Source organism: Balaenoptera musculus, chromosome 15 (genome assembly GCF_009873245.2).
Source record: "Balaenoptera musculus isolate JJ_BM4_2016_0621 chromosome 15, mBalMus1.pri.v3, whole genome shotgun sequence".
NCBI classification, from domain to species: domain Eukaryota; kingdom Metazoa; phylum Chordata; class Mammalia; order Artiodactyla; family Balaenopteridae; genus Balaenoptera; species Balaenoptera musculus.
In genome coordinates this window covers 25,818,046-25,835,713 of record NC_045799.1, presented here as the reverse complement: position 1 = coordinate 25,835,713, position 17,668 = coordinate 25,818,046, and the positions used below count along the sequence as shown (strand labels likewise).

At 38.4% G+C, this 17,668-nt stretch overlaps 1 protein-coding gene across 1 annotated transcript in view; it reads right to left on the bottom strand.

Moving 5' to 3' along the window:
* Window positions 1–2,387: 2,387 nt before the first annotated feature.
* Window positions 2,388–17,668, bottom strand: part of CDK5RAP1 (CDK5 regulatory subunit associated protein 1) — a 31,867-nt gene continuing 16,586 nt past the window's right edge. The window contains exons 9-13 of the mRNA XM_036825233.1: window positions 16,671–16,768; window positions 15,908–15,963; window positions 10,038–10,168; window positions 4,532–4,697; window positions 2,388–2,392 (exon numbers count right to left, since the gene is read on the bottom strand). Of these exons, the coding sequence (XP_036681128.1) occupies window positions 2,388–2,392; window positions 4,532–4,697; window positions 10,038–10,168; window positions 15,908–15,963; window positions 16,671–16,768 (456 nt within the window). The remainder of the gene's footprint in view (window positions 2,393–4,531; window positions 4,698–10,037; window positions 10,169–15,907; window positions 15,964–16,670; window positions 16,769–17,668) is intronic.

Below are 17,668 nucleotides of genomic sequence, written 5' to 3'. Positions count from 1 at the left end.
TACATGAAATTTCTAAAAATCTTATATGTTCTGGTATAATGTTATAAGTAATAATCCTAGTTATTACTTTAAAATGTATATCTCAGAAATAACTAATTTTCTTGTCAACTGCATTATTATGAACTTTCATCAAATCTTTAACTGTGGTCATTTTTAAGTCTTTTGTCATTTACAGACAGTTCTGGGTGTACTCTGATGCTTTTGCAAATATGTTCTTATAAAAGGGTTTCATCTTCAAGAAATTCATGGAAAAGACTGACAAGTACAGGTTTCTGGTAACTGACTGTACTGCTGAACTGAATGAATAAGCATTTTCAGAACTCTAATGAAAAACTGATGATCTCATAAAAGTGTTAACAAAAGATCAAGATGAAAAAAAAAAATTAATTACACGGGACTGAGTGAACTGATGAGGATGAGTGTAATTTTTGTGACTTTCTGTCTGAATTAAAAAAAAAAAAATCCCACTCAGAAAGGACTCAGAGGCAAAGAATATACAAATCAATTTTCACTGCAAAGTAAAGGAGCTGTTACAGTGGAGGATTACTGGACTGAATGTCAATATTATGACATAGTATGAGTGTGTTTCATGTTTGGTAATTGCAATCATTGTTGCTTTTGTTGTGGTCATCCATGTACAATGCTTGGTGTCAGTCTATTTATGTCTTGTAAAAATAAAATACAGTGTGTGTGTGTGTGAATAAAAAAAAAAAAAAAAAAAAAAATAGCTAGTGGGAACCTGCTGTATAGCACAGGGAGCTCAGCTCAGTGCTCTGTGATGACCTAGATGGGTGGGATAGGGGTGGGCGGTAGGAGAGAAGTCCAAGAGGGAGAGGATATATGTATACATATAGCTGATTCACTTCGTTGTACAACAGAAACTAACATTGTAAAGCAACTATACTCCAATTAAAACAAAACAAAAAAAACCTTGAAAGGATCAAACAAAACTACAAACTACAAGTAACAAAACTGCTTATCAGAACAAAGCCCAACACAAAACCCAGACACTCAAAAATAATGTCTGACAGCAAAATGTCCAACATCCAATCAAAAATCACTACATATGCCCAGAAGCAGAAAAACGTGACTCATAATCAAGAGAAAGGTCAGTCAATAGAAACAGACCTAGAAATGATAGCAGTGATGGAATTATCACAAAGATATTAAACCAGCTATTGTAATTAAGCTCAAATACTAAGTTTCAGAAGAAAACAAGAACACAGAAGAGAAGCAGAAGATATTTTTAAAAAACCAAATGTAACTTACAGAGATGAAAAATATATGATCTAAAATTTTTAATTCAATACATAATAGCAAATGAGACACTACCAAAGAAAAGAATAATGAACCTGAAGACAGAAAAACAGAAACTATTTAAAATGAAGCACAGATATAAAAAAGAGAAAAAAAACTGAACAGCCTCAGTGTCCTATGACACAATATCAAGTGGTTGGACATACAGGTGACTGGAGAAGGAGAGAAGAAATGGGGGGCGGGAGATGGGTGGCAGGAAGGAGGAGTACAGAAAAAATATCTGAAGAATAGTAAATGAAAATTTTCCAAATTTGATGAAAATTATAAACTCACAAACTAAGTAGCCTTAACATATCCCAAACAAAATACAAAGAAAGCCATGCCAAGACACATCAAATTTCTAAAAAGTGATAAAATGACAACTAACACAACATGTAATACTAAACTAAATCTTTTTCTTATAAATGACAGTTCTGAGACAAATGGAGAAATTTAAATGGGGGTCTAAGGACTGGATGGTAGTAATCTAACAAGCTTAATTTTCTGATTCTGATGGTTGTACTACAGTTGCATAGGAGAATGCTCCTGTTTGCACAAAATACACACTGCAATATTTGGGGAATTGGGGGCATCAGGGCAACTTACTCTCAAAAGCTTCAAAGAAAAAATTTCTTTGTACTATACTGCTACTTTTCTACAAGTTTGCGATGTTTTACAATAAATTTTTTGAAAGAGAGAATGTTCATGTTCCATGATTTGAACAACCAACCATAAAAGAACATTTATAAGACAAAGAGGGAAACTGGAACATCAACTACATATTTAATAATATTAAGAAACTACTGTCAATTATTTCAGATATGATAGTCACATTATGTCTATTTTAAAAAAGAGTCATCTTTTAGAGATATATACTGAAATAATTACTGACAAAATAATATATGTCTTGTACTTGCTTCAAAACAACTCAGTGGCGGCAGTAGAGATGAAACAAGATCAGCCATGATTAACACTGTATTGACAAACTGCTGAGGCTGGTTAATGGGTATGTGGGCATTCACTAACCTCTCTATACCTTTTTTTTTTTTTAGATTCTCCATAATTTGAAAAGGTTGGGGGGGGTGGTACTTTTAGGCTACAGAATGAGACAGATATGGGTCAAATTCTGGCTCTGCCACACTAGCTGTGTGACCTTGGGGAAGTTATTCCTACTTCTCTGAGTCTCCTTTCTTCAACTACAAAAGTGGGCTAATAACAGCACTACTCCCAAGGACTGTGGTGGGACTCAACGTGCATATGACTGTAAAGTACACAGTTCCTGGCACATAGTAAATGCTCAGTATACAGAAGTTATCATCTTCTCTGACACTGAATACAGCAACCCGGTGTTTTAAGCTGGCCATGGGACTTCCCTGGCGGTCCAGTGCTCAAGACTGCACGCTTCCACTGCAAGGGGCATGGGTTCAATCCCTGGTCAGGGAACTAAGATCCCACATGCCGTCCAGTGCAGCCAAAATAAATAAATAAATAAATAAACTGGCCATGACTGGAGGAAAGAAAGTCTCCCCTAAGAAAAAGTGAAGACTCCAATGCTGACCTTGAAAAATTCATTTATTCTCTAGCCCCAGGTGAGTACTGGCTTATGCTGGATGTGTTTTAAAAAAACAAACAAAACAAAACTTGTTTTGGTTCATTTAATTACCATGGGCTCTCGGTGGGGTTGATAAAGTCTTGGACAAAAATTAGTAACCTTTGAGTACTTATTCACTCAATCAAAAGACAGGTACACTATTCTGTACCAGACCCTGTGTGAGGAGAGCTGGGCATACAATAAGACCTAATTCCTACTGGATAAAATGTAGATTGCTAATAGACATGTTCATGTACAGATCTCCAAAATCACAGTGACACCCTAAATAACAAAGCATTTATCGAGGCAAACACTTTTGAGGTATTTCACCAGCTCAGCATCACCAACCATCAGCAGCTACTAGACCAGACCACAGGAAGATTCCTAACCCAAGCTGAGTTGATCGGATTCCCTCTCCTGGAAATTTGAATTGGAGCTGAAAGACACAACTTCGGTCTGTGAAAAACTGGAACTATACCATGAAACACAGGAACTATAGGGCTGCTGTACTCTGCCACACAGATGAAGAATCAGGAAAAGCTGGTCTGAGGAGGACAGAAGAAAGTCTGAGCCTCAAAGGCTTCCCAGACTGGGTACAGTCCCTTCCAGACACCTGGCAGTATTCTAGCCTTTGGGCTCGAAAAAACACTCCTGAAGTCTTATACAACACAGAATTATTTTTGGCTTAGACTGAATGGCTTGAACAAATTTCCCACTGTTACTCACTACCAGAGAGTCCTAACAAACACAAATACCAAGCAATTGCTGATTTTGACACTGCCATATCCTACGGCATGGAGCAGGACTCTCCTTTCTCAAACCTGGACTTGTGAGGAGTCACAGAAAGAGCCCTATCTCTCTCTTTCCTCTCCTCTTCAATAGCCGAAGCATGCAGCTTCACAGAAGGTGAGGTTCCCTAACTCACCCCTTATCCCATCTGTTTAGTGCTCTAAATGATGACTAGGTTCCCAAGCTTGACCACAGAAGACTACAGAACCCCAAACTTCCGAAACACAGTACATTTCTAAGAAAGTGTGATTTCTAAAAGGACTGAAAACAAACAATAAAATTGTTTCTAAAAATACACATATAATAGTGTTTCCAAAAAGGTGGAGCAGAAATACTTTTCACTAATCCTTTCACTAAATACAAAAATATCCTTCAGGAATGAAGAAGAAATCAAGACACTCTAAGATGAAGGAAAACAAAGAGAATGTGCTGCCAGAGTGTCTAAAGGGAGTCCCCTAAGCAAAAAGTAAACAAAAAAGAAGGAACCCTGGAACAACAGGAAGAAAGAAAAACAGACATGATAACTTGCAAAGAAAATCCCAAGCAACCTACCCAAAAAACTCCTAGAACTACTGAGTTCAGCAAGATCAGAGGATACAAGATAGAAATACAAAAACCAATTATTTCTACATACTAACAGTGAACATATGGACACCCAAAATAAAAATATAGTTGCAATTACAATAACTAAAAAAAAAAAAAAAAACAATGGGTGTAAATCTAAGAAAACATGTACAGGATCTATATGTTGAAAACTGCTAAAAGAAATCAAAGATCTAAATAAAGGGAGATATACTGTGCTCTAAAAAACAAAAAACAAAGAAACAACAACAACAAAAAAATATATATATATACATACACATAGCCTTACCCCCTCCACCAGCACCAGCTGGGTACAACCCACAAAGGTCTTATTGGCTTTTGTTGCTTCTTCTCGGAAGACAGTGATAAGTTCCTCCAAACGCCTTAATTTTACCTCTTCCGGGATATCATCCTTCAGCCTGTGATATGCCCGTGTCTTCTATTAAAAAAAAAAAAGAGATGGAGGTCACCACGGACTTGTAGAATCCGTTCTTCAAGCACAGAGGCAGACATGCTCATCCAATTTGCAATTTACAGACACATGTATAGGAACTCAAGCCACACCACAAGGGTTCTGTAGCTCTTGGGCCTTCTAAGAGAAAAAGGTAACTATGCAGTGGAGCCACGTTTTTGCAAGGGTTAAATTCTAAATTTAGTACATGAAAATCATAGACTCAAAATTGTTCTTGATATTTTTATAGGACACAGACACTAAATAATTCATATACCAGGTTACTCAGCAGCAGTGTTTATAAAGACACAAGATGCAAAGCATAGTAAATGTTTATCAATAGGGAACCAGTAGGGCCTTCCCTGGTGGTGCAGTGGGTAAGACTCTGCGCTCCCAATGCAGGGGGCCCAGGTTCGATCCCTGGTCAGGGAACTAGATCCCACATGCATGCCGCAACTAAGAGTCCACATGGCGCAACTAAGAAGTCTGCATTGGAGAAAAGACAGTCTCTTCAATAAGTGGTGGTGGGAAAACTGGACAGCTACATGTAAAAGAATGAAATTAGAATACTCCCTAACACCATACACAAAAATAAACTCAAAATGGATTAGAGACCTAAATGTAAGACTGGACACTATACAACTCTTAGAGGAAAACATAGGAAGAACACTCTTTGACATAAATCACAGCAAGATCTTTGAGTAATGGAGTAATGGAAATAAAAACAAAAATAAACAAATGGGACCTAATGAAACTTCAAAGCTTTTGCACAGCAAAGGAAACCATAAACAAGACGAAAAGACAACCCTCAGAATGGGAGAAAATATTTGCAACCGAATCAACGGACAAAGGATTAATCTCCAAAATATATAAACAGCTCATGCAGCTCAATATTAAAGAAACAAACACCCCAATCCAAAAATGGGCAGAAGACTTAAATAGACATTTCTCCAAAGAAGACATACAGACGGCCACGAAGCACATGAAAAGATGCTCAACATCACTAATTATTAGAGGAATGCAAATCAAAACTACAATGAGAAAAACAAAAAACAAAAAAAAAAAAAACTACAATGAGGTATCACCTCACTCCTGTTAGAATGGGCATCATCAGAAAATCTACAAACAACAAATGCTGGAGAGGGTGTGGAGAAAAGGGAACCCTCTTGCACTGTTGGTGGGAATGTAAATTGATACAGCCACTATGGAGAACAGTATGGAGGTTCCTTAAAAAACTAAAAATACAATTACCATATGACCCAGCAATCCCACTACTGGGCATATACCCAGAGAAAACCGTAATTCAAAAAGACACATGCACCCCACTGTTCATTGCAGCACTATTTACAATAGCCAGGTCATGGAAGCAACATAAATGCCCATCGACAGACGAATGGATAAAGAAGTTGTGGTACATATATACAATGGAATATTACTCAGCCATAAAAAGGAACGAAATTGAGTCACTTGTTGAGACGTGGATGGATCTAGAGACTGTCATACAGAGTGAAGTAAGTCAGAAAGAGAAAAACAAATATCGTATATTAACGCATGTATGTGGAACCTAGAAAAATGGTACAGATGAGCCGGTTTGCGGGGCAGAAGTTGAGACACAGTTGTAGAGAACAGACATATGGACACCAAGGGGGGAAAACTGCGGTGGGCTGGGGATGGTGGTGTGCTGAATTAGGCGATTGGGATTGACATGTATACACTGATGTGTATAAAATTGATGACTAATAATAACCTGCAGTATAAAAAAACAAACAAACAACTAATACTAAACTTTCATTGGGTTATTTGTATGGAAATATGTTAATATAAATGTTTCAGACACTACATGAAATTTCTAAAAATCTTATATGTTCTGGTATAATGTTATAAATCATAATCCTAGTTATTACTTTAAAATGTATATCTCAGAAATACCTAATTTTCTTGTCAACTGCATTATTATGAACTTTCATCAAACCTTTAACCATGGTCATTTTTAAGTCTTTTGTCATTTACAGATAGCTCTGGGTGTACTCTGATGCTTTTGCAAATATGTTCCTATAAAGGGGTTTCATCTTCAAGAAATTCATGGAAAAGACTCTGACAAGTACAGGTTTCTGGTAACTGACTGTACTGATGAACTGAATGAATAAGCATTTTCAGAACTCTAATGAAAAACTGATGAACTCATAAAAGTGCTAACAAAAGATCAAGATGAAAAAAAAAATTAATTACACGGGACTGAGCGAACTGATGAGGATGAGTATAATTTTCGTGCCTTTCTGTTTGAATTAAAAAAAAAAAATCCCACAAGGACTCAGAGGCAAAGAATATACAAATCAATTTTCACTGCAAAGTAAAGGAGCTGTTACAGTGGAGGATTACTGGACTGAATGTCAATATTATGACATAGTATGAGTGTGTTTCATGTTTGGTAATTACAATCATTGTTGCTTTTGTTGTGGTCATCCATGTACAATGTTTGGTATCAGTCTATCTCTTGTAAAAATAAAATACAGTGTGTGTGTGTGTGTGTGTGTGTGTGTGTGTGTGTGTGGAAAAAAAAAAAAAAAAAAGTCTGCATGCTGCAACTAAAAGATCCCACATGCCACAACTAAAGATCCCACGTGCCACAACTAAGACCCAGTGCAGCCAAATAAATAAATAAATAAATTTTAAAAATTTATTTAAAAAAATAGGTAACCAGTAAAACAAATTATGGTTTATCTACACAATGGAATACTACACAGTTGTGAAAAAGAATGCAATAGCTATGTATATAGATATGATTGCTCTCCAAAATATACTCTGAACAGAAATAAGCAAGGCACAGATCAACATGTATAATAAATTTGATGTAGAAAGTATACATATAAATATATTTATAAATACATGAAATGTCTCTGGAAGGTTAAAGAAGAAGTTGCTAAGAGCAGTTGCCTTCAGGGAAGGAACTGAAAAACTAGGCAACCTAGGAAGAAAAAACAACTCCTTTGCACTGCATACTATTTTGACCTTTTGAATTTTATACCACACCCAGGTTTTACCCAGTCAAAAAAAAAAAAAAAAGAAAGAAAATGTATCCTTGAAATCATCCAAAATCATAGTGTACATACATGTTTATATATATAAATATACACACACACACGTTTATATATATCTTTATGTACACAAGCTCATAATGGAGTTGGAGAACCACTGAGCTAGACAAAAGTGGAAAGTCTATACAACAAAGTCTGGACATTCAAACCAATCTGCCTTTAAGAGAACTACCATATCCAGAGGGAAATGAAGAATGGGTAGAGAATTCTAAAACAGAATTCTCTTACAGGGTTTACTCTATTCTGTCTTATTATTAATAACTATCCTCTATTGTGCACTTAACTATTTCTTTTTTTTTTTTATATATTACATAGGGACTGTCTTACATACTGCTGGTGTCATTTGAACTTGAGATCAACACCACTGTTGGATTTTTTTTTTTAATTATTTGTTTATTTATTTATTTATGGCTGTGTTGGGTCTTCGTTTCTGTGCGAGGGCTTTCTGTAGTTGTGGCAAGTGGGGGCCACTCTTCATCGCGGTGCGCGGGCCTCTCACTATCGCGGCCTCTCTTGTTGGGAGCACATGCTCCAGACGCGCAGGCTCAGTAGTTGTGGCTCATGGGCTTAGTTGCTCTGCGGCATGTGGGATCTTCCCAGACCAGGGCTCGAACCCGTGTCCCCTGCATTGGCAGGCAGATTCTCAACCACTGCGCCACCAGGGAAGCCCCGCACTTAACTATTATAAAACACTATTTTAAGTGCTTTGTATATATTATCTTAATCCTCAAAATAACCTGATGAGGTTGGTATTAATGTTATCCCTTTTCACAGATGAAGAAAGCAAAAACTTTTCCCAAGGTCACACATTATTAAATGGGAAAGGCACAATGTGAGTGCTTGTTCTCATCCACTATGCTACTTGATTAAGCCTCTAGGACCTTAACCCTAATCTAGGAATTAGACTCCAAATTAAACACTCATATTCAATGCCCATAGGATATGCTTCCACCTCACACTGAAAACTCACTTCCCAACTCTAGCATTAAAAAGAATTTCTCTTGGACTTCCCTGGTGGTGCAGTGGTTAAGAATCTGCCTGCCAATCCAAGGGACACAGGTTCAAGCCCTGGCCTGGGAAGATCCCAAAAGCTGCGGAGCAACTAAGCCCACGAGCCACAACTACTGAGCCCATGTGCCACAACTACCGAAGCCTGCACTCCTAGAGCCCATGCTCCGCAACAAGAGAAGCCACCACAATGAGAAGCCCGTGCACCGCAACGAAGAGCAGCCCCCACTCACCACAACTAGAGAAAGCCCGCGCACAGCAACAAAGACCCAACACAGCCAAAAATAAATAAATAAATTTATTTTTTTTTAAAAATTTCTCTTGCATATTTGTGATGTCCACAGAGATGAAGCAAATTGGAACCCAACAACCCTTCTGATGCTTCATCCCTGAAACAATTCTATAAGAGACATCAATATACACATTGGCTCACTTACACTGTCTACAGAATACTAGGTAGTGAGCTTTAAAAGACGTGAATTAGCTTGGTTGATGACAGCTGAGTGACAGTGATGGTTCAATCATTCATCAGATAGCTTTTCCCTAGCCACAGAGACCCCTCAGCCTCCAGCCCAGACACATGGCAAGCTGCCCCTGAGGTGACTGCGGGGATGAGAAGTGACCCATGCAAATTCATCCCTACTATCAAGAAAATGGCAGACAACCATAACTATCCCCTCTCTGCAGGAAATATGCATTACCCTTCCTTTTCTTTCTCATCTCCTTCTGCTTTGCTTTCCTGGGAATCTGTGTTATAGGAGAAACTCTAAAGTGGACATCAGTGGGTTCACTTGGCCTAGAAAAATGGAAATTAAAAATGGCTGAGGATGGCTAGGAGGGCAACAAGGAGCCTCTGTAAAACAAATCACATCTGTTGGCCAAAAAAGAAGTTCTGCATATTAATAAAAGATTTTCAGTTTCTTTTAAAGAGAATAGTGCCCCTCCCTCCACTTTCAAATTCTGAACCTAAACATAATTTTAAATATTCTAATGAAGAGGAATATTAGCACAATTGTTTTTCATCTCAAATTGCTGAACTGTATAAAAGGGTAGACAGGTTTATTAGAAAAAATAAAGAAACGAATGGTAAGATCCTTGTGGTTTCTCAAGGACAGCCTCGCTGCCACTTTCTTTTCTTCCCAGCTGTCCACAATCGACCAGAAACTGGTCGGGAATGATGTCAGTCTCAGCATAGAAGTAGCTCCTCCCCCAGCCCAGGACTCACCTGTCTCATGCTGTAGGCAAAGAGGAAGCCCATGTTGTACTGAACTTCCTGAAGCAAAGACACTGTCTGGAGGTGATCTTCCTCCGTCTCACCACAAAAGCCAGCAATGAAATCGCTGCTGAGGCTCACACCTGTGACACACAACAAAAGAGCATGTCACTGCTGCTTACCTTCAAGAGAAGCCTTTGGTACCAGTGGATTACAGAGGGAAGGATAGAGACTGTAAGGCCTTCCCTGGAGCTAGCCAACCCGTGTGCAAGTAAAACAGAACAGTTATTATAGAGCAAGGAGGTAAAGGCCTGCTCATCAACAAGGTTCCCATGCCAGAGCCTGGCTTCTCAGTCTACATTCCCCTCAGTGCTAGAAAAGGTATTTTTCACTTCAAATACTGGATTTAGGGACACAGTAGGAGTCCATATTTTCAAATTTGTCCTGCTTTAACTTTTTTTTAATTTAATTTTTATTTTATATTGGGGTATATTTGATTTACAATGTTGTGTTAGTTTCAGGTGTACAGCAAAGTGATTCAGTTTTACATATACATGTATCCATTCTTTTTCAGATTCTTTTCCCATATATTTAGGTTATTACAGAATATTGAGTAGAGTTCCCTGTGCTATACAGTAGGTCCTTGTTGATTATCTATTTTATGAATTCCACTTATAAGTGACATCATATGTTATTTGTCTTTGTCTGACTTACTGCACTTAGTATGATAAACTCTTGGTCCATCCACACTGCTGCAAATGGCATTATTTCGTTCTTTTTTATGGCTGAGTAATATTCCATTGTATATATGTACCATACCTTCTTTATCCATTCCTGTCGATGGACATTTAGGTTGCTTCCATGTCTTGGATACTGTAAATAATGCTGCAATGAACACAGGGGTGCATGCATCTTTTTGAATTACGGTTTTCTTGGGATATATGCCCAAGAGTAAGATTGCTGGATCATATGGAAGCTCTATATTTAGTTTTTTAAGGAGCATCCATACTGGTTGTACCAATACGGAGGTTGTCTCCATAGTGGTTGTCTCCATATGGTTGTCTCCATAGTGGCTGTACCAATTTACATTATCATCAACAGTGTAGGAGGGTTCCCTTTTCTCCACACTCTCTCCAGCATTTATTGTTGGAAGATATTTTGATGATGGTCATTCTGACCAATGTAAGGTGATACCTTATTGTAGTTTTGATTGCATTTCTCTGATAATTAGCAATGTTGAGCAGCTTTTCATGTGCTCTTTGGCCATCTGTATGTCTTCTATGGAGAAATGTCTATTTAAGTCTTCTGCCCATTTTTTGATTGGGCTGTTTGTTTTTTGATACTAAGCTGCATGAGCTGTTTGTCTGTCTTGGAGATTAATCCCTTGTCGGTCGCTTCGTTTGCAAATATTTTCTCCCATTCTGTGGCTTGTCTTTTTGTTTTGTTTACAGTTTCCTTTGCTGTACAAAAGCTTTTAAGTTGAATTAGCTCCCATTTATTTTTGTTTTTATCTTCATTACTTTAGGAAGTGGATCCAAAAAGATATTGCTGCAGGAATTCCCTGGTGGTCCAGTGGTTAGGACTTGGCACTTTCACTGCCATGGCCTGGGTTCAATCCTTGGTTGGGGAACTAAGATCTCTCAAGCCATGTGGCATGGCCAAAAAAAAAAAAAGATACTGCTGCCATTTATGTCAAAGAGTGTCCTGCCTATGTTTTCCTCTAAGAGTTTTATACTATCCAGTCTTACATTTAGGTCTTTAATCCATTTTGAGTTTATTTTTGTGTATAGTGTTAAGGGAATGTTCTAATTTCATTCTTTTACATGTAGCTGTCCAGTTTCCCCAGCACCACTTATTGAAGAGACTGTCTTTCTCCACTGTATATTCTTACCTCCTTTGTCGTAGATTAATTGACCATAGATGTGTGGGTTTATTTCTGGGCTTTCTATCCTGTTCCAATGATCTATATTTCTGTTTTTGTGCCAGTACCATACTGTTTTGATGACTGTAAGTTTGTAGTATAGTCTGAAATCAGGGAGCTTGATTCCTCCAGCTCCATTTTTCTTTCTCAGGATTGCTTTGGCTATTCGGCATCTTTTATGTTTCCATATAAATTTTAAAATTGCTTGTTCTAGTTCTGTGAAAAACGCCATTGGTAATTTGATAGGGATTGCACTGAATCTGTAGATTGCCTTGGGTAGTATTATCATTTTGACAATATTGATTCTTCCAATCCAAGAACATGGTATATCTTTCCATCTGTTTGTGTCATCTTCAATTTCTTTGATCTTATAGTTTCTTAACTTTCATCTTATAGTGTCTTATAGTTTTCAGAGTACAGGTCTTTTGCCCCTTAGGTAGGTTTATTCCTAGGTATTTTATTCTTTTTGATGCAACGGTAAATGGGATTGTTTAATTTCTCTTTCTGATCTTTTGTTGTTAGTGTATAGAAATGCAACAGATTTCTGTACATTAATTTTGTACCCAGCAACTTTACCACATTCATTGATGAGCTCTAGTAGTTTTCTGGTAGCATCTTTAGGATTTTCTGTGTATAGCATCATGTCATCTGCAAACAGTGACAGTTTTATGTCTTCTTTTCCAATCTGGATTCCTTTTATTTCTTTTTCTTCTCTGATTGCCATGGCTAGGACTTCCAAAACTGTGTTGAATAAAAGTGTCTTGTTCCTGATCTTAGAGAAAATGCTTTCAGCTTTTCACCCTTAAGTATGCTGTTAGCTTTGGGTTTGTCATATATAGCCTTTATTATGTTGTTAGGTTCCCTCTATGCCCAATTTCTAGAGAGTTTTTATCACAAATGGGTGTAGAATTTTGTCAAAAGCTTTTTCTGCATCTACTGAGATGATCACATGGTTTTTACTCTTCAGTTTCTTAATGTGGTATATCACACTGATTGATTTGTAGATATTGAAAAAAATCCTTACATCCCTGGGATAAATCCCACTTGATCATGGTATATGATCCTTTCAATGTACTGTTGGATTCGGTTTGCTAGTATTTTGTTGAGGATTTTTGCATCTATGTTCATCAGTGATATTGGCCTGTAATTTTCTTTTTGTGGTATCTTTGGTTTTGGAATCAGGGTGATGGTGGCCTCACAGAATGAGTTTGGGAGTGTTCCTTCCTCTGCAATTTTTTGGAATAGTTTCAGAAGGATAAGAAAGATAAGTGTTAACTCTTCTCTAAATGTTTGACAGAATTTGCCTGTGAAGCCAGCTGGTCCTGGATTTTTGTTTGTTGGAAGTTTGGGGGGTGGGTTTGTCTGTCTGTCTATCTATCTATCTATTTATTTATTTATTGCTGCATTGGGTCTTCGTTGCTGTGTGCAGGCTTTCACCAGTTGTGGCAAGCAGGGGCTACTCTTCGCTGCAGTGTGCAGGCTTCTCATTGCGGTGCCCTCTCCCATTGTAGAGCACAGGCTCTAGGCACGCGGGCTTCAGCAGTTGTAGCACATGGGCTCAGCAGCTGTGGCTCGCAGGCTCTAGAGCGCAGGCTCAGTAGTTGTGGCACACAGGCTTAGTTGCTCCAGGGAATGTGGGATCTTCCCGGACCAGGGCTCAAAGCCCCATCCCCTGCTTTGGCAGGCGGATTCTTAACCACTGTGCCACCAGGGAAGTCCCTTGTTGGAAGTTTTTTAATCACAGTTTCAATTTCAGTACTTGCAATTGGTCTGTTCATATTTTACTTCTTCCTGGTTCAGACTTGGAAGATTGTACCTTTCTAAGAACTCATCCATTTCTTCTAGGTTGTCCATTTTATTGGCATATAGTTGCTTGTAGTAGTCTCTTATGATCCTTTGTATTTCTGTGGTATCAGTTGTAACTTCATTTTCATTTCTTTTTTTTTTTTTTTTTTTGGCTGTGCCACATGGCATATGGAATCTTAGGGATCTTAGTTCCCCAACCAGGAACAAACCCATGTCCCCTGCAGTGGAATCAAGGAGTCCTAACCACTGGATTGCCAGGGAATTCGCTCATTTCTAATTTTATTGATTTGAGCCCTTTCCCTTATATTCTTGATAAGTTTGGCCAAAGGTTTATCAATTTTATCTTTTCAAAGAACCAGGTTTAGTTTCATTTATCTTTTCTGTTGTTTTCTTCGTCTCTATTTCATTTATTTCTGCTCTGACCTTTAAGATTTCTTTCCTTCTACTAACTATGGGTTTTGTTTGTTCTCCTTTCTCTAGTTGCTTCTGGTGTAAGGTTAGGTGGTTTGAGATTTTTCTTGTCTCCTGAGGTAAGATTATATTGCTATAAACTTCCCTCTTAGGGACTTCCCTGGTGCCGCAGTGGTTAGGACTCTGTGCTCCCAATGCAGCAGGCCCTGGTTCGATTCCTGTTCAGGGAACTAGATCCCACACACATGCCGCACCTAAGAGTTTGCATGCCACAACTAAGGAGCCCGCGTGCTGCAACTAAGGAGCCAGCGAACCGCAACTAAGGAGCTCACCTGCCGCAACTAAGCCCCGGCACAACCAAATAAAAATAAATAAATACATAAATAAACTTCCCTCTTGGAACTGCTTTTGCTGTGTCCCAAAAGTTTTGGATCGTCATGTTTTCATTTTCATTTGTATCTAGGAATTTTTTGATTTCCTCTTTGATTTCTTCGGCAATCCATTTTTTAGCCTCCATGCGTTTGTATTTTTTACAGTTTTTTTCTTGTAGTTGATTTCTAATCTCACAATGTTGTGGTTAGAAAAGATGCTTGAGGGCTTCCCTGGTGGCGCAGTGGTTGAGAGTCTGCCTGCTAATGCAGGGGACATGGGTTCGAGCCCTGGTCTGGGAGGATCCCACATGCCGCAGAGCGGCTGGGCCCGTGAGCCACAGCTACTGAGCCTGCGCGTCTGGAGCCTGTGCCCCGCAACGGGAGGGGCCGCGATAATGAAGGGCCCACGCACCGCGATGAAGAGCGGTCCCCGCACCGCGATGAAGAGTGGCCCCCGCTTGCCACAACTGGAGAAAGCCCTCGCACGAACCAAAGACCCAGCACAGCCAAAAATAAATAAATAAATAAAAATAAAAGTAGCTATAAAAAAAATTTTTTAAATAAATAAATAAATAAATAAATAAATAAAAAAAGATGCTTGATAAGACTTCAGTTTTCTTAAATTTACCATGGTTCGCGTGACCCAGCATGCGATCTATCATGCAGAATGTTTCAGTACCTCATCCAAACATATACTTTTGAAGTTAAACACAATGTTCCAACACACTTTAATTTATTTAATTATCCCAACAATCCAATAAGGTGAGTACTATTAACTCCATGTTACAGATGAGGAAACTGCAGCCCAGAGAACCTCCACACTATCCTGCCCTATCCAAATGAAAGTATTGGTACAGAACACAAGTTACAATAATTAGAAATTTGTAAAACAATGTAGACATTGTCAACAAATCTAAACTAAAAGACTTACAGAGTAATTTTATTCAGAGGAAGGGAAAAGAGAGAGGGGAGTAAGCGTTATGATAACAAGAAAGGAATTACCTCTAAGTACACATTTTTAAAGATATCAATTGCTCCCAAATCAGAACTAATTTAGACTATAACTTTGCCAGCTAACGAGCAAGAACAAGGTTTCTCTCATATGTTCAGAAACACAAAGACTACAGAAAAGGAATCCCTTTAGTACCTGAGGCCACAAGCTAATCCACACCTCTGAGTATATCTAGTAAGACCAAGATATTAAAAAATCAGAAAGAAGTAAAGAAGTAAAGAGAAAGAGAGAAATGAAGAGGACCAAAAGAAGTGAGAAAGGTGACACAATGTACTACCACAGGTGTTGCCTGTATCTGACCAAGAAGACTGGGGTCACTGGTAGAGTAATGTGCTCAGCAAAATATATTTCTTAAATGTACCTGGGATAGACTCTCTGATATGATGAATTAATTCCACATAAGATTCTCTTGAATATCTGCAATAAAGAACAAAAAGAAAAAGCTTAGATGAACCAATCTTCTTTAAATGAATGCTATAAGAAGATAACACTATGAACTAATCACATGTAATTACTTCTCATTCACATAGGACAGTACAAGAGTAAGTATCCAGAAGAGTCCTTTTGATCCAAATCCTGTACTATAACCTAATCCAGAGCCTATAAAATTTTAATTCAAGAACATAAATTACTCTAAATAGATGTTTTTATTTAACTAAGAAATGAAGACAAATTAACATTTAATATCTCTAAAACTCTTTTCCAATGTGGAATACAAGGAAATTACTAGTTCCATACAGCTTGCCATTTGTCACATGCTCCTTTCAGTCTTATCTTTGCTATACTTACTATTCCCAAAGGGAGTGAACACACGGAGCTATATTTAAATTCTAAGACCTAAAAAACTTTAATGTTAAAAGCTAAAGGATTAAAATCTCAGTGTGCCACACAGTAGGTGCATAATAAAACACATGCTAAACAAATGAAATGAGTGATCTAGTCCTCAGTCTATACTTACAGAATGAATGAAGCAAGTTATAATGTCCATGGGTTTACTCATGTAATAAATATTTAGTGAGCAGCTACTGTGTGCCACACACTACACTAGGTTCTTAGACACTGCTTGGTCCTTAAGGAAACATGGAAAGGTATGGGATGCCCCCACCCCCCCAAGCAAGTCTGACCCCCTCCGCATGGCCTCCAATACACGGCTGCTTCCACTCTGGGCTGGTAGGTGGATCTGTTTACAGATGTTGTCCCTCTCATGAATCAGCTGCAGAACCTGATCAAATAGAACACATTAAAGGTCATCAAAGTCTCACCAAAGAATCTTGCAGAAAGGAATACCACCCCCCACTGTTTCTCCACCAAAGTTAATCTTTGAGAATTAAGAGGCTGACTAAACCAAACACGTAAATTACCGAAAATCTTTACTTTTGCTCAACCCACGTTCTGTCTGTCCCAGACATTTCACCTGATGGCATCTTTGCTTTCAAAGAGTGAAGAAAGTAAGCAGAGGTCAGATTCAAGCCATGGGGCTATACAGGGGTAGTGCCAACACAGACCAGAAAGGAAAAACAGCATTTGTTTCATCCAGCTTCCAAACTAATTAGCCACTTTAAAAGATATCATCAAGGAACTAAAACTAGGAGAAAATACCTGAAAAAAATATACTGACAAATGATTTGTATCAAGAATACATAAAGAACTTTCACAACTCAATAAGACAAATAACACAGAGGGGAAAAAGTAGGGGTGGGGCCAAAAGACAGACATTTCACCAACACAAAAAACCTTCCAAAAAAAGGTTTCACACGTGAGCTACATACTACATGCCAAGCACATTGCCAAGTACGTTCTACCCGTTATATCTATTTCCCAATAACCCAAAGCAGGAAGTGATTATTAACCATTTTACAAACAAAGATGACAAGTTGAAAAGGTCACCCCTACTGGTAAAGCAGTGGAAGAGCCAGGACTGAACTCAGCTCTGAGGCCAAAGTCTAGACTGTTTCACACTGCATCACACTGCCCCCGCACCTGTCCTTCCCACAACATCCTGTAATAAAACCTCTCTCCGCACAGCCCTCATGGTCCCACTGGTGGTCTTAATATCAGTCCTTTACCTGCCCCCACCTTGGCAGACTTCAAATCTTTCCAAAGGACAGGTAGATTCAGAGGG